Here is a 21126-nt window from a genome sequence, read left to right as displayed (position 1 = left end):
CTTTCATATATATCTTTCTTCTATTTTTATATATATTTCCCAAATGTGTGTATTTATATATCAAATATATCTGTATATCATATATTATTCCTATATTTATTTGTTTTGATATTACATTCAAGGAAACATTTCTTATAATAACCTTTTGAAGAAATTGGTGATTCGTATTATACTATTCTCAATATATTTCAACTTGCTACTGACAAATATTCGAGTTGACGAACAAAACCTCTCCAATTTGTAATTCGATATATCGAAATCATTATGCGAGATGTTCATTCTGCTATAGAAAATTGTGACGTTCGGACGTTTTTCTTCAGGTGAGTGACTTATCTCTATAATTCTCTATATGACTTATCTCTATTCATTTCCATAATTATTTCTTTATTTTTCGTATTTTACTATTTTATTAACAATGTATTTATTCAATAATTTATTGAATATTTCTATAATTGATTTATTTCTTTTTTTTTTCTCGTTTATATGACTATTATATGATTGTAACTATTCGAGTTAGTACTTTTTATTTTAAATTTCTAAAATGAGCATGGTTTTATTTAATGTAATATATTCTTTTTTGTTTCATACATTTTACATAATATATTTCATATGTTTTATTTTAAAAATATAATTATGTTATGTGAAGATTAATAATTGAATGCTGAGAGAACTTTCATGGCGGGAAAAGGATTTCAATATGGATGCCAAAATGATCGATGTAATAGTTTATCTTTTGCTTTTCACTATCTTTCACAAAGAATAATAGTTTGATATTTTTTTTAATCAAAAACAGATAAATTTAAAATTTCTTTTTATTATATTATTGATTAGTGATGTAAATTTATTAAATAGTTTAATATATTAATTACTGAGAATTCTAAGATAATATATTTTTTTAGTTAATATAAATATATTAATTATTGTAATGTTTAAATTAAATTAAATTATAATATTTTTTTTTTATAGTTTTCATTTTTTTTCTATTGTTTCTTATAGGTTACTATGTAAATATGGATAGCATTATGGATTCTTCGCATCTAATGGTGAGTTGCATGCATTTTGATTTCTTCGATCACTCAATCATGTTAGAATGAAAAAATTTGAGTTGATACGAGTGATTGTATAGATTTTTTTCACGAGTACAATGACTGCTATTTATAATTATATCTATGAATAATAACATTTTTTGAGTGTGTTTTATTTATTACTTCAAACTAAATTTTCGTATGCATCGCATTTTTATATATAAATATGTATGAAATTAAAAAATCATTTTTAATTTCATTTTTTTTATTTGATTTTCAAAATAAAAAATAAAATTCTGTTTTTTTTTTATTAAAAATAAATATATCTTACACATAAGAAGATATTTTAATATATAATATATATTTTATAAACAAATCTCAGAATCAAAATAATAATTTTTGAACACTATTTTATAAGTTTATAAGTATATGATAATTCCTTGGCGATTGATGATGTCTTAATGCACGATATATTTCCATATTATTATGTGCGATTAGGTTATGGAATTGCATCGTTATAATTGTTATTTCATTCACTATTATTCAATTTTATTACAATTAACAATCGTATAAATTATATCATCTCTAACATTCTTTCTTTACAAGTTACATGAATTCTTTTAAGCGTGAATATACATAATTACAATTAAAATATATTTTTATTGTGTGGAATCTAACCCTCGTCATTCAGATTTCAAGAAAAATGATATATAAACTTAGAACATGAAAGTAATGTTAAATTATTGATATTTGAAATGTCTCGGAACTAGATATCTTTGTTAAGAGAATTTGTTACTAAAAATATTCTTAAAAAATATTTCTTTTTTTATTATTGAATATCTTTTACTTATAATTAAATAAGTATTTTAATAATTTAATTTTTTTAATTATTAATTTTTTTTAAATATATTTTTCAATTATTAATTTATTAAATCTTTTAATTTTTATGATATATAAATAAAATTAAAAAAATGTTTAATTTTGATAAAGTGTTGATAAATGATAAAATGCACAAATAATAAATTATTTAATTTTTATGTTAAAAATATTTTTAATTAAGCACATTAAATTGCATAATTCAATTATTACATAATTTTTTCCATTCTGAAAAATTCTTGTGATAAATATTATTTTGTTCTTCATACTTTTATTAAATGCAGCCTTTTTTATTTCCAAATCTTTCAAATATAAATCTAAATCTCTTATTTTTCATAATGTCTATAAGATTTATCATTCCTAAATTTTTTTATTCTAGAAAATTAAATCCTTAATACTTGATTTAAAATCATTAGTTATAAGAATATATGTACACATTTCAATATTATAGAAAATATTTATAAAATATTTCATATTTTCTCTGATCATGTATAAGTTAAATCATATATATTATAAGTTATTAGAAACTATGATGTTAAATGTAGTTAAGTTATAATTAGAATCTTTTAGATTTGTGATAGGATAGGATTTATAAAGAAATTATTTAATTCTTACTTTTAGATGGATTTATAAAAAATAATTTTAAAATTTTTAATAAATAGGATGTTTAAAAAATTGAGTTTGTTTCAGGATCCTTAGGAACAGAGGAATATATTCTATTTCTAGATCATTGTTAATTAAAATAGTAGCATAAATTTATTATGAATAGATGTTCAACATTGGTAATTTATATATAATTTTTAATAGATCATTAAATGATCTATTAATTAAGTATAATATAATTAAAGATGGTGTTAATTAAAAATCATAAAATAGTGTAATATAGTTTAATGGATAGAATATTACTTTAATACTTTATAGAATACTTTTTTTTAAATAAAACTATCAATAACAAAAAAAATATAGAATATTAATAAGAAAATAATTTAAATTTTGTTCAATTCATTTTACATTTTTTTTTGTTTGCTTTGAATAACAATAAAAAATTTTTTAATATTTAACATTGAATTTATTTAAAAATGAATTAATTTTTGTGTAAAAAATTGAGATGTAGTTAAATAATTAAGTAATCTTTATAAGACAATTATTTAAAATATCTTCATTTTAGTTTTTCAAATAATGTTATAAAATTTTCAACTTTTAATTGAGTAATTTGGAAATTTTTATTGGAAATTTAATTTAGATTATAATTAAAAAGAAAAATGAGAAAATATTTTCACTTATAGTTTTAGAAATAATAATTTATATAATTATATATAATTATATATAATTTATATAAAAATCGAATATGAATTAAAATTTTAAAAGTCGTAAATAAATTTATATTATTTGTATTATAAATATTTATTATTAGTAAAAAAAATATTAAAAAATATCTTACAAAAAAATTGATACTCGATTTGTCATTACATTAAATAAATAATCGTTCGATATTAAGTAAAGTATATAAAAGTTGATGATGATTTTTAATGAAACTGATTCATGATTCACTGATAATTTTTCACAACGAGACGATACATCAAATTTCTTTGTTTTCGTGCCAGGATCATCCTTTTTGACTCGATGTATCTTCTTAGACAAATAATAAATTCATTCCAATATTATTTGTAATTTTCCATAGTCTCAACTGCAAATAAAAAAAAAGAGATGTTAAAAAATATTTTAATTTAAAATGAATAATCTCTAAATATAATTATAGAATTAGAATTATAAGAAAAATATTTGTAAAAAATAATTATAAAAAATTAAGAATACAAAGGAATTCAAATGTTTATGTTTTCATTATTCCAACAATGTAAACAGTAGAGGTCGTTCTCGAAGGACGCAAAATAATATTGTTAATATCTCTTGTTTTTATACTGAACCTCCCTGATCCACATTGGAGAAAACAACACATTTATTATTTTAATTGTGCAATGTTATCGAGACTTAAAATATCAATGAAAAGGCAAATCAATCATTGCAAATAGGTCTCTACTATTTTGACTATATCTCAATACTACAAAGATCATCGAGTTTATCTAGCGCTACAATTTACAAATTAACAATTTTCTCAATGAATGTTATAGCATTCATTCGAGATTTAAAATATTTTTATTTGATGTAAATGTTTTGAACGAGGATACAATTATATATTGCATTTTAAAACGTTATTATCATTGATAGCAATGAATTTAAATTTTGTTTAATTATTTCTATTGAACTGTGATATCTTCATAATTATTACAAAATTTTATTATACATTATACATTGTTATATTATTGAATGAAATATTGATTTATAAATTTTTCAATAAAAATATTCTTTTTTTGAAAATATACAATAAAAGCATATTTATAAAATTATAAGGAAATAATATATACATTAACGTAAAATTTTAACAAAAAATTCGGTAAAATAAATATTATAGATATTAAACATTTTTTTTTTAATAACAACTTTTAAAAATGAAAAAAATTAAATTTCTTCGCTTATATATTTACATATTAATTATATGAAATTAATATACAGAGTTCAAAAATTTGCTTCCAGAATATTTCTCGCTCATTTATCCCCATTTTCGGCAATATTTGAAATCATTTATATTTCTCTATAATATATCTCTATATAATATCTTTCTTATCTCAATTTCGACAAGTTCTTATCGTGAATATGAAAAGTACTTGTAAAGTACTTCAAACAGACTTAAATCAATTAGATCCGTACCGTAGGCATTAACTAGTAATTCCATTTACGATAACATATTACATATACCATTGTAAGAACCTTGTATCAATCAAACGGATCCAAGTCAATTCTCAATTTTCGGATATACAATATGCTTTGAATAAACTTATATTAATTTAATTTAAAAAATAAAATTAGCACTATTTCATAATACGTAACATATTACTACGTAACATATTATCGTAGGAATCTCGATAAAAAATTTTTTCGTGATCTAACATCTTTGAAAGCGAAAAAAAAAAAAGGAAAAAGAATTAAGGAAGATGGAAATGCGTGCCCGTAAAAGTAATCTCCAATTATTAAACGTGGTATCGAATTATTTCTGATGCAAATTGGAACGATTACGAAACGACCGTGAATGATAAAAGTTCGTCTCGGTTCAAATATATATATATATATATTTACATATACATACATATACATTATATATATCTGGGATAACATTACGCTTTTCTTACATCACGTTTACGATCCTCATGCACACGTTCTCATCGCGAATTTCGAATACGTGAATGTGATCTTATCGCGAGCGAAGAAGATAGAGAGAAATGGAAAAGAAAAAAGGATAGAGAGGGGGAAAAAAATAGAAAAAAAGAAAATCAGTTTCGCGTGGCGCAGTTGATTTCTTTCCAGATTTCTTTTTTTTTTTTTTTTTTTTTTTTTCAAAGATGGAACTTCGAAACATTTCGATTCAGCAGTTTTTACAATTTTACGCGAAATAGTAAATATCGAATGCGTCACAGACGCATATTGATTACTACGATTTCACGATTAATTTTACTCTATCTTCTCGCGTTAATTAAAAGTTTAAAGTTTGTTTTTTTTTTTTTAATATCGAGCGATAAAAATTTTTTTATTTTAGAATTAAAATAGAATTTAATTTCCAAATTAAAAGTTTTCTATATTTTTGGTTTGACTTCTTCCTTTATGATTGAATTATAATATTTAACGATCAACGATTGGTTTTTTATTAAAAAAAAATTATATAAATGATAATTATCATATAATTTAATTTACCTGATAACTGGATATGCAGCGTTTCCTTTGTATCCTAATTTGCCCGATAATCTGAAAAGTTTCTGCAGATTCTTCATATTTATATCGAAGATCGATCGTTTTTTGCGGTCATTGCTATAAAATAGATTAAAAGTAAACAAAAAAGTAAACAAGAAAGTATTAGATAATCGATAGAGGATCCTTTTATTTTTTTTTTAATTATATTTTTACTTACGTCTTGCTTGATTGACGCCCTCCCCTGATCACATTCACTAATTTTCCCGTCATTTTGGAAAGCGCCATCAAAGTCTCTAGTTCTGCTCGTCTTTGGTCCGATAATCGTTTGTATCGTCTGCATACATGATAAAAAATTTATTTAAAAAGGAAAAAAAAGAAAATAATAAACTTGAATAGGGTCAATCTTTTTTTTTGCGAACTTTTCTTTATCGTTGAAGGCGAGATTTTTTTTAATTTGCTAATCGAAGTCGCGCTTACTATGATGAATGTTAATTAAAAGATACCAAAAGGAATATCTTTTTTAATTCGAGTAAAAATTGAGATGAAATATTTATCGAAAATTATTGAAAATATTTATTGAAAATAATTGTTAAAAAAAAACTCACTCTTTATTCATTTCTGATATCTCTTGATTCAATTCTTTTGCTGCACCGATCTCTCCCATTTTCGAAAAATTTAACAATGTATCGTAGATGCTCATTGTGTTTTCACTTTCGCGCGTAATTCTATAGATAAATACAAGATTAATTTTTTAAAAACAATCTCCAGAAATCTCCTTAAAAATTAAAACATACATATTCTAAATAAACGAAATAGAAGAAAATATTTCTACCTTTCGTATACAGGCTGTGCAGACACGATTCCATTCGCGTAAAACACCCCGAATATCGTCACGGTTCCCATCCAGGTTTTCCAATAGCCTTTTCTCTCCTCCATATTCCCTCTCATTCTTTTCGCGCCCAAATTCAAAAAAAACTCGAAATCGAAGGAAAGAGAAAGAAAGATCGAAAATTTCCCGCACAAAATCTTCTACTCGATCGAGCCTGCCGCCGGAATCGAGCGTACGTCGTTCGATTCGTCTTGATTGTTGTTTGAAACTGTAACGCTACGAGGCGCTCTGACGGCGCGTATATATGTATTCTTGCCTCGAGCCAATCCCCACCTCCTTCCTTCTCTGATTCCTACACCCCCTTTCGTGATTATCTTTCCAATGTTAAACGTTCCTTTCAAACACGATAAATCGGTATCAATTTTGATCGATTTTCTATTCATTTTCTTTTCTTTTCTCGTTCTATCTCCCATCCCGTTCATCAGGATTTATTATATTCGTAGGACGCGTATATCATATCCGAATGGGTTGGTTCTGAGGAGGTCGAAATAATTTGAAGTCGCGTCGAGTGACGTGAAGCGAGATGGAGATAAAATGATCGTGCGACGAAGATAGAACTATATTACACTTTACCCAATCTCATTGAATCTATGAATTTTTAAATTACAGTATTCATTCAAATTAACGAACGACCCGTATTTTTGTATATCCATTTTCATATTTGTTTTTTTAGAATCGATCCTTCTAAAAAATTGTTCTTGCAAACTGTGTAAAATCCTGTATTATATTGTACACTGATTATACATTGGCGATCCCGTTCATTTCTTTAATTGTACGTTGCTTGTACGTGATGTAGCATATAGGGAATGAGAAAGTGTGTACAAAGGATCGGAAATCTGGAGGTGGTTTTGCAACCGTTCATTGAATAATTGCACAAATGGAAGAAAATTTCTTTCTGCGTAGTATTATTTCTATGTAATATTCCGCGTTATTACAGCACACAATCGTGACGATAGTTTACACGATAATTTCACAAAAATTCTTAGATTATCTACGAACTTGCGTTATTTTATGGAAGGACGACCTTAGCCAATTAGATCTTAGCCGCGTATTGGCATTTGATTCAAAGATCCGATTTCATCCAATGGAAATTAATCACAATCGTATTTTTGTTAATGGAACGAGTGAAAAATTAAAATTGAAATTCTTATTTATCCGAGAGCGACAAGCGTTTTTTCTCGGTTCGTTTAATCGGAATAATCACTCGTTAAAATTATTAGAATTATTCGTGTTACTTTTTCCTCTTCAGAGTCCGTCGATCGAAGGGGAGTGAGAATCCCAATTGTACGAAATTCTTGTGAAATTTTTAAAGAGAATAGGAATAGCAGATATCGAGCAGGGAGTGTTATGTAATACTTCACGTTCGGAAGAAGAACGTTTGAAGTTGAAAATTAAAATTTTACGTACATTTTCGATGAACTACATTTTCATCGAGTTCGAGTCACTCGTGATTCGAGTTGCATCCTTGAAACGTGGATTTTATCGTTCTATTTGATTCGAAGAAAATTTTTCATTTCGATCAGCAGCGGATCTTTGTTTCCTTTCCTTTTTTAACAAGCGGTGACATTCGGTCGTTCGAGAAAACTTAATATCAGACACGCGACAGGAAGAAAAACGCTTACTTATCTCGATAACTTTTTTTCTTTTTCTTTTCCTTTTTCTTTTTTTTTCTTTCCTCCATTTTTCCCACATCTGACGCGAGCGCGAAGTTCTCTGTCGAACGCGGTAGTGGAAGTGGAAGAGGACGAATACATGAACGAAACATTTCAATAATTAGTCGATTCGTCATACTTGATTCATATGATATACGTAGTTTTCTCTATCACGTGTCTATCGGAAAAATCATGCATGCTTCTCGTGCAAAAGATTTCACCCGAGAAATTAGAATCTCGATTCTCAAGAAACTGGAGAAAAACTTGTCATTCGTTATGATCGACTTAAATAATTTAAGATTCTCGAAAAGATTCGAATTCGCCAATCCGCAAGAACGAGTTGTAATTCGAATTTCATCCCCAAAATGAGGTAGATGTATAAAGTATAAAGTAGACGATAATCGAAGTCGACGAGAAAGGAAAATTGGAAATTTGATGAAATATTATAATCGATACATTTCTTTTACCGAACAAATATTAAAACGAGAATGAAACGTTTTTACCATGACAAATTATGATTTAATTAGAAGTTTAATCATTCAAATCTTTCATAATCTATCTCAAGGAAATATTTTTGATATTTTAAGCGGATTTTCCTCTCCGATATAAAATTAAATTAAATTAATCGATGATTCAAGGATATCGATCGTGGATTAAAGCGGTGATCAATGAAACGTGAAACGCCAATCTTGTTGAATGTGAATCGTAAAAATGTGTAATATATTTGTATCAAACGAAGACAGAAGAATACATATTTCGTTTTTTCTTTCCAATGATTCGAGATTAAAATTCGCAAGACGAACAATGAAGAAATAATTCGGTTCTTACATGTAAATATTATTATTATCGTCGTTGTTTTTCTCCTTTTTGATTATTCTCTTTATTTTTAAAGCTTGCTACGAATCGGTGATCAATTAAATGTTTCTTTCCATTTTACTTAGAATTAACTTTGATAATTTTTCATTCTGTTTTTGGAATATCTCAATAACCCAACTTTATTTTCTCGCTGTTTGTATACAATACAATACGGGAAGAAGGGAAATAAGATAAAAAAATCAATTCTGATTTCTTTTGAATTGAAATTAAATCATTCTTTTTCCATTGTTCACAAATTTTTCTACTTGAGAAACGTTTCAAATTGGACTACTTAATCGCTGTATACTCCACAAAATATCTTTATCATCAAATTTCTTTTATTTTCATAGAATCTTTCGCTGCTCAAAAAAAAAACTAAATTTTTCAAGTTGATATTCCTATAAAATAAAAAATTTATATCAGTTCCTATCTCCTTGAAATCAATTATTCTAATATTACAAGTCGAAGCGACTTTGACTTTTTTTCGAATAAAAAAAAAGTGTCTCAAAAATCTGTTGCAAAAGATCCACTTTTTTTGTATTCGTTTAATTTTCTATTAATCATCGAAATTGCCTTTATACTCCTTCTTTATTTCCTTACGAAAAATTCTTTTTTCTTTTTAAAAAAAAAGCCGTCAAAAAAGCACATTCGACGCGCCACTAATCTCAGCAGAGCGGAGAAAAAAAGGAAAGAGGGGAGGGAGCAAAAAAGAAATGGAGGCGAGAGATCAACGAACTACTGATCTACCTCATTATTACGAGACTTGTATAAAAATAAAAGAGAAGGCAGAGAAGGAAAACAAAGTTTCCAGCCAAAACACGCACACGGTACGGCAAGCGATATCCGCGGAGAGCTTTTTCGCAATCGATCCGTGGTTTTTAAAGGCAGAAGGATGATGAGCGAAATCTGTTTTTACGTAGCGAGAACCGATAACCAAACCAATGCTAATCAGAAATTGAAAGGATTGTGCAACTTTGGAGGCCCGTTCCATTCGATATGACACGAACGCGCTCACACAACTATCGTACTGCGCAGTAATAAAACTTGCGAAATCGTCCACCCACGCGATCTGAGTGTGCGTATTTATGAAATAATTTTATATCTGTCGGTCACGCTCGCCACGGATGAAACGTCGCACCAAGAGTCGTACAAAAGTCAAACGAGAACATGGAGGAAGTGCAATTTGCATCGTGGTTTCGCTTTCCTTTCCGTCCAACTTCCGGTTCTTCGAGACGATTGCAGTCGACGAGTCGGTTTCCGGCTTACGCGGAGAAAGGAACACGGCCTCAACTCGCCCGTGACGAATCGAATTTCTCTTTTCTTTTAATAATGGATAATTATCCTCTGTTGCTCTCTTCTCTACATTGTGAACAGTGTCGTATTGTATTCCGTAAACATGGATGTTTATTTATTTTTTTGTGACTGTTTAATGTGAAAATCGATTATAATCTTTCGATGAACGCAGTAATTTTAGTAGTAGAGAGGTATTTTTCATTTTTATTAGCGCGTTGTGTGGGCGAATGGTGTTTCCTCGAATCGAAATAAAGTACTATTGAAATTTTGTAATTTTTCTCGTGAAAAGATTTTTTTTTAATCAAAAGTATTAAGTAGAGAATTCTATTGTAAGTTGAAGTTACGAAAGATGATTTTATGGTAAAGGAAAATTGGGGAGAGAGAGGAGGAGGGAGAAAAATTACGGGAAGAGAGAGAGAGAGTTCGAGTCCGTTTAAAATAGAGGGGAGCTTATTCCACTAGCTTTTTCACTGATAGTAGTACGAGTCGTCTTTAGTCCGACCAGGGAACACTTCTCAAAATAAGGTTATACGTGAATAATTTTTTGCACGATAAAATTACAAATATTGAGATTAATCATATGTACTATATTAATCATATATACTATATAATAATTTTGAAGTTATTTAAAGTTTTATAACAAAATTTTTACACACTTTTCGATTATATTATTATTACCTACGAATGTTAATTTTGAATTAATTTTATTCTTAATTTGGAGGATATTTTTGTAGACATTTTATCGATATTTCTGTTTACATCTCATATTTTTCGATCTAAAGTAAAAAATTTATTCGAATTTTTGGTCATTTAAATCGTTCGAAAATCGAATAGAGTAGGCATCAAGATAAACATCATATTTACCATCAGTATATATAATAATTCGCTTAAAATTTCTCCAGAGGGAGCCTCAGATGCGTATATTTAATTTATCAGGACAAAATGAAACAGTATGTAATTTTAAAGATCTCATCTCGCAATGGAAATGTAATATCTGAGGAAAGTGACACAAGGGAAGTGTATGTGAAAAGAAAAAAAGAAAAAATAATTTTTTTTTCTCGTATAGCTGATTATTATTTTTATTTCTTTGAAATAATCAAAAATAATTAAGTAGAATCGCAGAAAAATAATGATAAAATTGTTTCGAATCCATTATGATTTTGTGACGAATTACGATACAATCGTATTGTCGAATTATAACATTGTCTAATACTTTTCTCGGTTTCTACAAATAAATAAATAAATAAATAATTTAAGAAAAATAAAGAGGTTGAACGGCGAACACACACATACGCACACACATATATATACATAGATAATATTACATAGAATTTGAAATACGAAGATATTCCTTCGTGAAAAGTTTAATTAATGTTAACGACTTGAAAAATCATTGATATTAATTAATATTGCAATTTCTTTTCTCACTCTGTTTTTTTTTAATTCATCAATAAATTAATACAATAATAACGATAATCTATATGAAAAATGAGAATCCAACAACAGTTTTTAAATTCTTTTAAATCTTTATCTTTTTTTTTTCCAAATTTAATTGTTAAAACATTTCAATGTTATTCCGTCGTTGTGATTAATTTTTATCTCTGCTTCTTCGACAATAATAAAATAACACATTTAGTGGAGACGATGAAAAAATCTTGTTTACAATTAATCGCAAAAACACGAAAATAAATAATTCTTTCCTTTCCTAATAACTGCCCCGCAATTTTTTTTCGATGCCATATTTTTCATGAGAAAACTTTACTTTGAAAAATTTAAAAACCGTTGCGTTATAAAAACGATCGAGAAAAAAATGAACAGAGATATAATAGCTTTGTACGTTTAAAATAAATCTTCTTAAAATCTTAAAACTGTCAAAAGAGATCTCAGATTCTTGTAAAAGAAAAAAAAAACGAGAGAGAGAATTATTATTCGAGCTCTAGATCGTTAAAATCCATCCGTTTTGGAAAGATGTAATGGAGCTTAAGATTATATCGTTGAATAATCATTAATCAAAACATCGAAACATCGCGAGATCGTGAAAGTAGGCCTGTAATTCTCCATTCATCGCTAATAAATATCACTCGTCCTTCGTCACACCACAAATTATTCTTAAAAAAAAAATGCAATTATAAGATAAATTATTAAATGAAAAGAGAAAAGAGAAGAATGTACACAGTAGAACGTCGATTATCCAAATCGAGGTTATACAAATGACCGATTATCCGAGCACAGGATGAATCATTTGTCTATCTATGCTTGGATTAACAATATTTACTTTCTTCGTCACTTATCCTGTAACGTTGATTGTAAAATTTTAATTATTTTTTTTCTTTTCTTAAATTTTGTAATAAACATTTACGTTATTTAAAAATTGCTCGAGTTTTAGTTTCTTTTTTACAACATGTTTGTAATGTTGTTTGTAAATTTGAATTTTTTTACTATTTGGATCAATTATTTAAAAAAATTTCCCCTCCTAAAATTAATTCTACGGTGTACAGTACGTTTCGCTTCGAGAAGAATCGAAATAACAGTCTAAGAATAATAATAGTCGAATAATATAATCTAAGATCGATAAATAATAAATAAATTATACGCTATGCTAAAATAAAATAAATTATAAATAAATAAATAACGAAAATGGCAGATGTTCAGGAACGAATAAAAATCGAATTAAATCACGATCGACATGGAAATCGATAAATACTTATCGAATACGATTTAATAGGAATTTCTTTCGTCATCTTCTTCTCTTATATATTTCGTGATTAATTACTTAGTTATCCTAGTAGGTTTTTTAATTTCGGACGGAGGACAGTCCGTAATACTGTTTGTAGGCGGTTTTTAGGGTCGAGAGATCGCGTATAATATTTTTCTTTTTTTTTTCTTGCTTTCTTAAACCTTTTCTTCTTTGTTTTTTCTTCGTTTATTTTTTTTTGTCTTTTATTCTTCTTCTTCTTTTTTTTCTTCATTATTCCTCGTTCTCTCGACCCTGTCTTCGTACTTGCCCTGTGATCCAGCGCGATTTTCGTGTTTCGAAATTAAATAAGTGAATATTCGTCGTTCTCTCTTTGACGACTCTCCTTTAATTTCTGAAATAAAAGAAAGAAATATTTTCTGATTAAAAATCTGATCGAGAAATTAAGTTTTGTTAATTTTACGTGGAATTATTATTATTATTATTATTTTTTTTAAACAAAATTTATTTAACAGTCTCGTTCTGGATTAATCTCCCGATATTTATTTTCCACTTCGAACGATTTCTAACATCGTGATAAAATATTAAAGAGATTCGTGTTACAGAGTGTTAATAAGAAAATCTTAAGTGTACTCATTACGTGTGAAAAAATGGATTTATCATGAGAAAACGGTGCACTCTTTGCATAAAGTTCACGTCTGGATCGACGAGGCGCGTGCCATCGATTCATTTTATTTCTCTTTCCTCGTCCAATTATCGCTGTGATTGTACGATACAGTAAAAGAATTACGCGAGCACATGATCATATCTCGAGTTATATAATAATTCTAATTCGAGAATTGTAATTAATTCTTATTCGAGGATTATTTTGCACGATCGTATCGATCTTATTCGTAGGCGATTTTTGCAATAAATATCTCATCGTTCGTGCTTTTTGCTAAAATTTTTAATCGTGAAACGTGATAACGCATATCTTCAAGATCAATTAATAAAGATTCGTAAATTTGTAAATGGAAAAAATTAATAAAGATCCTTTTTCTATATCAATCGAAATATAACATTATATATAAAATTAATAACATAATTTTTGATAAACTTACCACTGGTGACGAAAGAATGTTATCCTCGTCGAGCAATTCAGGATTGTCATTAATGATTTGCATGATACGTTGCAAAGTTTCAAGTTTGTTATTGATCGCGGATCTTCTTCTGCGACCTCTGTAACAAAAAAACGCGACATCGATTAGGAAAAAAAACGGATTGATTAGAGTTTTTTTATTTTTTTATCTCTCTTATTAAATTACACGATCGAGAGGAAAAGGTAATACGTGTCAAAAGATGTCGAGCGAATTGTAATTCGAAACTAAGTATGAATGGAAATATTCATACGAATAATTTCTTCTCTTCGTCGTTTCTTTTCTCCTATTCAAAGAATAAAAAAAATTAAAATTCTCCACGATTTGAAAAGTAATTCGAGAATTATTATTAATAATTATTAATAAAGATCCTATCACTTCCACATGGCAATTAAAGAAAAGAAATAATCGCTAATTAATTATCTTAATTACGAAAGCAGCATCAAATTCTCATGAAATGATATAAAATTAATTCCCATGATATATCTACGTAACGCGTTTAATTAAATATTCTCGTACCAATTCCATAATAGAGATATTCATAATTTCTGAAATAAAATAAAACTTCACGTGGAATATTTTAATTTAAGAGAGAGCGATTTTTAATCGATTAAGATTTCAATCTCTCCACTACACGTTAAACGCCTTGGATAAGGCTCTCTTAAGCCTCGTGGATTCGCATTCCGCGCTTAATTTGCACATATTGGGTTGCCATTTCGTCCACCCACTCGAAAATTTTCCGAGGGAAACGAATTTACTTTCGGCCCCCGATCCATTCACCCATCGATTAAATCGAAAATTCGTCATTGGTGGATCGATCGATATTCTCATCGTAAATTTCGCTCCAATCGCGCGGCACGAAGTTTATAAATAATGGAGCGCTTCTTCGGTCGTTCGCGACGCGACAAACTCGGCAGTACGAGGACGGACGTCGACACGGAAGGAACGTACGCCGCGGTTCTCTTAAATTTTATATTTTGAATAAACTATTTATTCATGAAAAATATAAATATATTTATTTTTACATTTATATATGTATATATTTTTTTTAAGTTTTATATAAAGTTTTGTACATCGAAACAATGAAATATCTATTTAATTATATTTTTATGCTTGCTACAAAATTTTATTCGTGTCCTAGAAAAATCAATTAACGAGAAAATATAAATTTTCACGTAATTGTAATGTACAGTTTAACAGCGAAATTTGAATGAAGATTAAGAGGAAAGTAAGGCGGGAAAGTAAGAGGAAAAAAAGAGAGTGAAAAATAGACTATCGTGAAAATTGCTGAAATAAATTCGATTCGATGAACTAATGCAAACAGTACTTGAACTTTCATCTTTCACGTTCTCAGAGTATGAATCATCCTTGATACACATTTAAAGCGGATAAAGAATTCGCCTTTACCCTTTCTTCCTCTTCCTCCTCGGAATAGAAAGAATAGAAGATCTTCTCATTTAAATAAACCAAGAAGGAGCGAAACAAGATTGTCGATTCGATTCCATGTTCTTTGTCCATTTACACACAGAGGAGGAATAGAAGGATGCAGGGACGAACGTTCCCTTCGTTCTATCCGCAGACATTGATGCGATCCAAACGTGGTAAAAAATAGAATTGCTCGTTTTGTCTCGGTTTCAAGCAAATTTTCGCGAGTTAAATTCGGTCGAGGCAACGTTTGAATAGAAATTTATTCGTTATATATTTCCTCTTTCCTTTCCTACATTCGCCTATTATTCCGTCCGCATAACGGCAGTAAATGAATGGTTTAGGACGAGGAAAATATCGCTACGATACACCGATGATAATCAATGAATCGATAATTTTAATTCCGCTTTGTGTTATTTAGATGAAAGAAATTACATTTATATTCTATATTCTTTTTTCTAATTTTTTATTAGATAGATTTTTATAGATTTATATCGGTATTTAGATAGTGGAACGAGGATTAATCAAGATTAAATTATTGAAGATGAAATTTTTAATAATGGCTATAAATGTTTGTAGCTATAGTAGCTTGAAAGTAATATTAATGATAATTAAAAATATTATTGTCCATTAATGGGAAATGGATTAGAATTGGAATGAAAATATTTTATTCCATTTTTTTATTAAAAGGGATATTTTACAACACGATTATTGCGTCGTATAGAAATAGCCTAGAAAAATGTTAGTTAATCCAAAAGGAGAATAAGAGAGAATATCCACCTTGCATTTCTCTTAATATAATACTTTCGACATTTGTGCTACTGTTTTTAACTGTATAGCGTATAAATAGAGAAACGTTTATTTTCCAATTCTATTTCTGTAAAATACCAGAGTCCAATCTTTAAACAATAACAAACTCGTTGAATCGATACAAATATATATATATATATTAACAGAAGAAGAAAATTTCTTTCAACGAATGTTATTATTACGTGCAAATATTCTATCAAAAATTAAATCAAAATATCGCACAAATTGCAAAATTACACGAAAATTAAACTACTTACTCAACTATGTCAATTTCAATTACAAGAGCCGAGAGAAACGAAGAAAGAAACGAGGAAACTCCTTTTTACCCACTGAAGGGGTAGTAAAGGGTTAATAAAATCAAGATCAAAAGTGTCCTCTGAAACCTATCTCGAGGCTCCCATTTTTTCTCCCGCCAACCATCATCCACCCTCCACCCATGATGACTTCCACCCTCTCGTCGCGAAGCAACAAGTTGAATTTCAATGGCGTTGCCGCTCTCGACGTGCCGCGCATACTTTTTCTTTCTCTCCGTTCCTCTCGTTACGTGAACGAATTATCCGTTACGGAAATTGGTCGGGTTAAAAGAAGCACACCGCTCTAAAAATAGAAGATGTTCGAGAAAATGTTCCTCCTCCGAGAGATTCCTGAACCCAGAGTCATACACATGTTGCATCACATGTTTTATCTTTTCGTTCCTCCTTTTTTCCCTCCTCTTCTTCTTCTTCTTTTAAAATAAAGATTAGTTATTTTCACGGCCACCTTGTGTACTCTGTGCCGCGATATGCTCGATTCTTCTGGTGAGAACCTACTGGTTCGTTCGTTTCTTTCTTCCATGCTTGGAGAGGAGAGACGAGGAAAATTGTACGAGTTACGATCATCTTGACAACGAGATAAAAAAGAGGATCGTTTCCTTGGAATCTTGCCTGAAGAGAAACGTTGACACCGTTCGAGAAATAATTTGATTAAATTTAAGTTACTCTGTAATAATTAATTTAATGACGATAAGATTCCATTTCCATTGTTGTTTTATCTCGTAGCGCGAGAATTGCATGGATTAAAAGTTTTAAAAGTTTAATAATTTCGCAGACGTAGCGGGAAAGAGGCCGCTAACACACAGATAATTTCGACTTGCTCGCCGATAAGAACGAGGCAAATAAATCGGAGATAGGGGGTCGCGTTAAATTAATTACGATAGGTTAAGTAATTACTCACATCTTCTTCAGATCAAACGCACCGAACCCGACTGGAACCGTCTTCACCATCCCCTTCATCTCGTTCAATCCGATAAGTGTCTCTATCTCGGCGAGCTTTTGATCCGATATCCGCCTTTGCCTGCTGCAAAAAGCGAAATAAATAATCGATTATCGTCTTTCACAAATAATCGCCATTAGATCGTGAACAAATTCGTAAGGAGAATGAAAAAAATGTATGTAGAGAGTTTATATAGCGTAAAATTCGATCAAGTTGATATCTTTAATTAAAGCGAGAGAAAGAACGAAAAAAAAGAGATGGATATATGGAAGAGTTAAAAAAGAGTGGTTTGAATTTGATTTGAATGAATTAAAAAAAAAAAAGAAAGGAAAGAATAGAATAGAAAAAGAAGAAATAATAGTCGATAATAGTTGAATAATTGGAAGAGTGATTATATTAATTTGAAGGATTTCGATAATTTGTCAATTATGATATTTGAAAAGATGGAAAAAATAATGAGAAGAAGAATAAATGATTAGAAACCATTCTAATAATTTTTCCTTGATAGATGGGTTAAAAATAGAATTATTATTTCATCTTTATCTATGGTATGTATATTTTTAACCGAACTTTTAACTGAATTCGATAAATATATAATAATCAACAATATTGTGAAAAAATTCCATTATGTTTTTCAAGTTTATTAATTAATTTTAACAGATTTGAATAGATAAAAAGAAATCGACTGCAGTTCTAATTAACGAAAAAAAAAAGTTTCTGTAATTAAATTAGATCTATTAGATCTACTAAATATGTAAATAATATTCACGTAAATGTAAATAATGACTCATAGAATAAATTGTCAATACATATATAAAAGAAAATGGATCGTACGATTAAATGTATATGTTATATTACATTGTGTAACATGTAAATTTTAGAATAGTTTATCACGAATTATATCGAAAATTAAAATTATCATTTGCATTCGTGCAAAATTTAATCGTAGAAAAAGGATCAAAATTTGCATAAAGGATGTGCAAAAGGATTAACTTCTGTCTAAATTCCATCTCTTTAATCATAAAAATTTGATATTGCAATTTTATGAGAAATTATACGACGAAATGTATAATGAATTTGATATTTTACAAAATAAAATCATTATTAACAAAATTTTCTTCCTTTCTCTTTCATTTCTGAACGTTATCAATCGACACTAATAATTTCACCAAACTTTTATACTGTTGCACAATAAAGGCAACAAACTCAATGATAAATCAAGCAAACTATATAAATAAATTTTACAAATCATATGTCATTCGATTATATCATTTTACGGAAACTGGTGCAATCGTGAAACACAAGTTGCAACTTGCAACATTATCAGTGTACTAATATTATCGCACGATAAATCGTTGCGCAAAGAAAGAGTCCGTTCACATAGATATAAAAGATCTACAAAATGTCAGATTTATAAATACGTACACGATAGAGAAGGGGGAAAGAAGCAAATAAAAAAGTAAATAAATAAATCGAAAATATGGAATATTTTCCAATTCTACTCGAAATCCAAACAAACGATAATAAATTTCCATTTCCAAATCCAAATAAATAATAAATTTCGCACCGTTCTCATAAAATTAACCAACTCGAGAGATCGCGATTCTCCTTCATCATTTGCCGTTGGTGAAATCGTGACTTGCGAGTAATAGGAAGTTACGTCACTTAATGTAAACTTTCGCGCGTATAACAGATCGGTGGAATCGGACTCGAGTCGTCTAGTAAACCGATTAATTCGTCGTTCGATTTGGCGAAACGCCCATCGTGTCCCAAATTTAAATTTCCAACCTGTTGCGAATTTCTCTCGTCGCATGGTCTCCTTGGAGGTTGCACGTTTATCCTCGTTCGTGTATCCTCGTTTTTTTCTCACCTTCTCACCGAATCATTAATATTTAATTTCGCTCCCTTCGCTTATCCCCCCGTCGCGTTGTACGTGACACGATTTTTATTATCTATTTTTATTCGCCGAGCGAAGATCGAACTTGAGATCGAAAGTATAATTGTAATCTCTGCATCGTGAAAAATTTACATGGAGCCTTGTCACGGATCGCTTGAATAAAGAAGAGATAGTTAAAATAATTGGACGATGAAAAGGTCTCGAGAAATAGAAATATCCCTCGTACATTTTAAAAAATTTGGAAAAATCGATCGCACGAGTATCTCTGGATAAGAGAAGTAAAAAAAAAAAATCCTTTGATCCCTCCTTCGTACCCTCTCCTTAATCCTCGTCCCTTCCTTATATGCTCAAGCTTATACTCAACGCGATAACGCGGAATTCATATATCGGCGGCCAATGAAAAAGGGAAAAGAAGAAGAAAAAAAGCACGGCGGGGCTGATATTGGAAGCTATATATAAAGATATAATAAGCCGCGTTTATCCTCAATTTTGTCTCCTTAATCGGTATGCTAATCCCTTCTGATGCGCGCGGAACGGACAAAGCGCCCGTTATCTTCTAACCGCGTTATCGATGTCCACAAAGGTGAATCTCTCGAGGGATGGAAAAAAGGAGAATTCGAATAGAAATCCTTGAATCCTCGATTTTTTATATATATATATATATTTTATGTAACCGAAGAGTGATCTCGAAGAGAGATAGGATCGAAAAGTCGTCGAAAATAATAATCGATAAAGATAAACGGCTCGATAAGGATCGCGTCTCGAGTTTGACGTCGAAGCGGGATTTCCCCTCCCGAGAAAGGAGAGGATTTTATTTTATTTCATACAATGGAAATGCATTAGACTTGAAAGATTGAAATCTTGATATTACAAACGATCTTTACAACTTTTTGATTTAGATTCGTAAAATGTCGATTATTCGAAATACGGAAATAAAGGATGAAAAATTGAAATCAAACTCACCTAAGCAAGGAGGGTGGTCTGGCGTAAATCGTATCCGGCATCAGGATCGCGTTCAGAGCGCACAACACGAGCAACGTGGTGAACAAACCCGCCATTCTCTTCTCCTCGACGAAAACGAAAATACCAAATAATCTGTTGGTCCAAAAAAAAAGAACGCACGATCCTCTTTGTCTCGAGCACGCGCACTATCCTCCTCGCACTTGTTCACAAACTCGTTCACAGAATTTGAAGGATCGACGCGATCTCTGACCATTCAGCTCTCTCTCTCTCCTTATCGATACGATCTCGCCCTATTCCTATGTCGCTTTTGTCTGTTTGTGAACTGTAACGTAGCTTCGCCCGCATATATACGCGAAGAAGAGCTAACCGGCTTCGCCCCTCCACCGTATACCCCCTCTCGATCCCTCCCAATCCTCCCTCGCGTTTCTTTCCCAGAATCGCGACCCTTTTCCCTCGATTCCCTCTTTTTCCTTCTTTTCTCTTCTTCTTCTTCTTCTTTTTTTCACGCTTCCGTCCACGTTGGTCGAAATCAAGCATGGAAAGAAGGAGTTAGAAGGG

General features: G+C 29.6%; 2 protein-coding genes across 3 annotated transcripts; both read right to left on the bottom strand.

Moving 5' to 3' along the window:
* Positions 1–3289: 3289 nt before the first annotated feature.
* LOC107998913 (uncharacterized) lies at positions 3290–6827 on the bottom strand. Its single transcript, XM_062082736.1, has 5 exons — positions 6535–6827; positions 6308–6427; positions 5920–6036; positions 5706–5819; positions 3290–3588 (listed from the first exon to the last, which is right to left on the bottom strand). Exons 1-5 carry the CDS (start codon positions 6648–6650, stop codon positions 3585–3587), a joined length of 471 nt encoding a protein of 156 aa, XP_061938720.1. The 5' UTR covers positions 6651–6827; the 3' UTR covers positions 3290–3584.
* Positions 6828–12762: 5935 nt separating this feature from the next.
* Positions 12763–20896, bottom strand: LOC107998911 (uncharacterized). Of its 2 annotated transcripts, none has more exons than XM_017058443.3 (4): positions 20569–20896; positions 17670–17789; positions 14187–14304; positions 12763–13480 (listed from the first exon to the last, which is right to left on the bottom strand). In XM_017058443.3, the coding sequence occupies exons 1-4, from the start codon at positions 20661–20663 to the stop codon at positions 13430–13432; spliced, it is 384 nt and encodes a 127-aa protein (XP_016913932.1). In that variant the 5' UTR covers positions 20664–20896; the 3' UTR covers positions 12763–13429. The 2 variants fall into 2 exon arrangements, with proteins under 2 accessions (XP_016913932.1, XP_016913931.1); XM_017058442.3 differs by having other exon boundaries at positions 17670–17792; positions 20569–20895.
* Between the last annotated feature and the right edge of the window lie 230 nt (positions 20897–21126).

The sequence above is a fragment of the Apis cerana genome, linkage group LG12 (genome assembly GCF_029169275.1).
Source record: "Apis cerana isolate GH-2021 linkage group LG12, AcerK_1.0, whole genome shotgun sequence".
Classification (NCBI taxonomy): Eukaryota; Metazoa; Arthropoda; class Insecta; order Hymenoptera; family Apidae; genus Apis; species Apis cerana.
This window is presented reverse-complemented; position numbering and strand designations above follow the sequence as displayed.

Coding starts and splice junctions, on each gene's coding strand:
- LOC107998913 (XM_062082736.1), bottom strand. CDS start 6,650: ATGAGAGGGAATATGGAGGAGAGAAAAGGCTATTGGAAAACCTGGATG. Junction 6,037..6,307: donor ATATCAGAAATGAATAAAGA/GTGAGTTTTTTT, acceptor TCATGTATGCAG/ACGATACAAACGATTATCGG. Junction 5,820..5,919: donor GGGCGTCAATCAAGCAAGAC/GTAAGTAAAAAT, acceptor TCTATTTTATAG/CAATGACCGCAAAAAACGAT.
- LOC107998911 (XM_017058442.3), bottom strand. CDS start 20,663: ATGGCGGGTTTGTTCACCACGTTGCTCGTGTTGTGCGCTCTGAACGCG. Junction 17,793..20,568: donor AGACCACCCTCCTTGCTTAG/GTGAGTTTGATT, acceptor CGCTTTTTGCAG/CAGGCAAAGGCGGATATCGG. Junction 13,481..14,186: donor ACATTCTTTCGTCACCAGTG/GTAAGTTTATCA, acceptor CTTTTATTTCAG/AAATTAAAGGAGAGTCGTCA.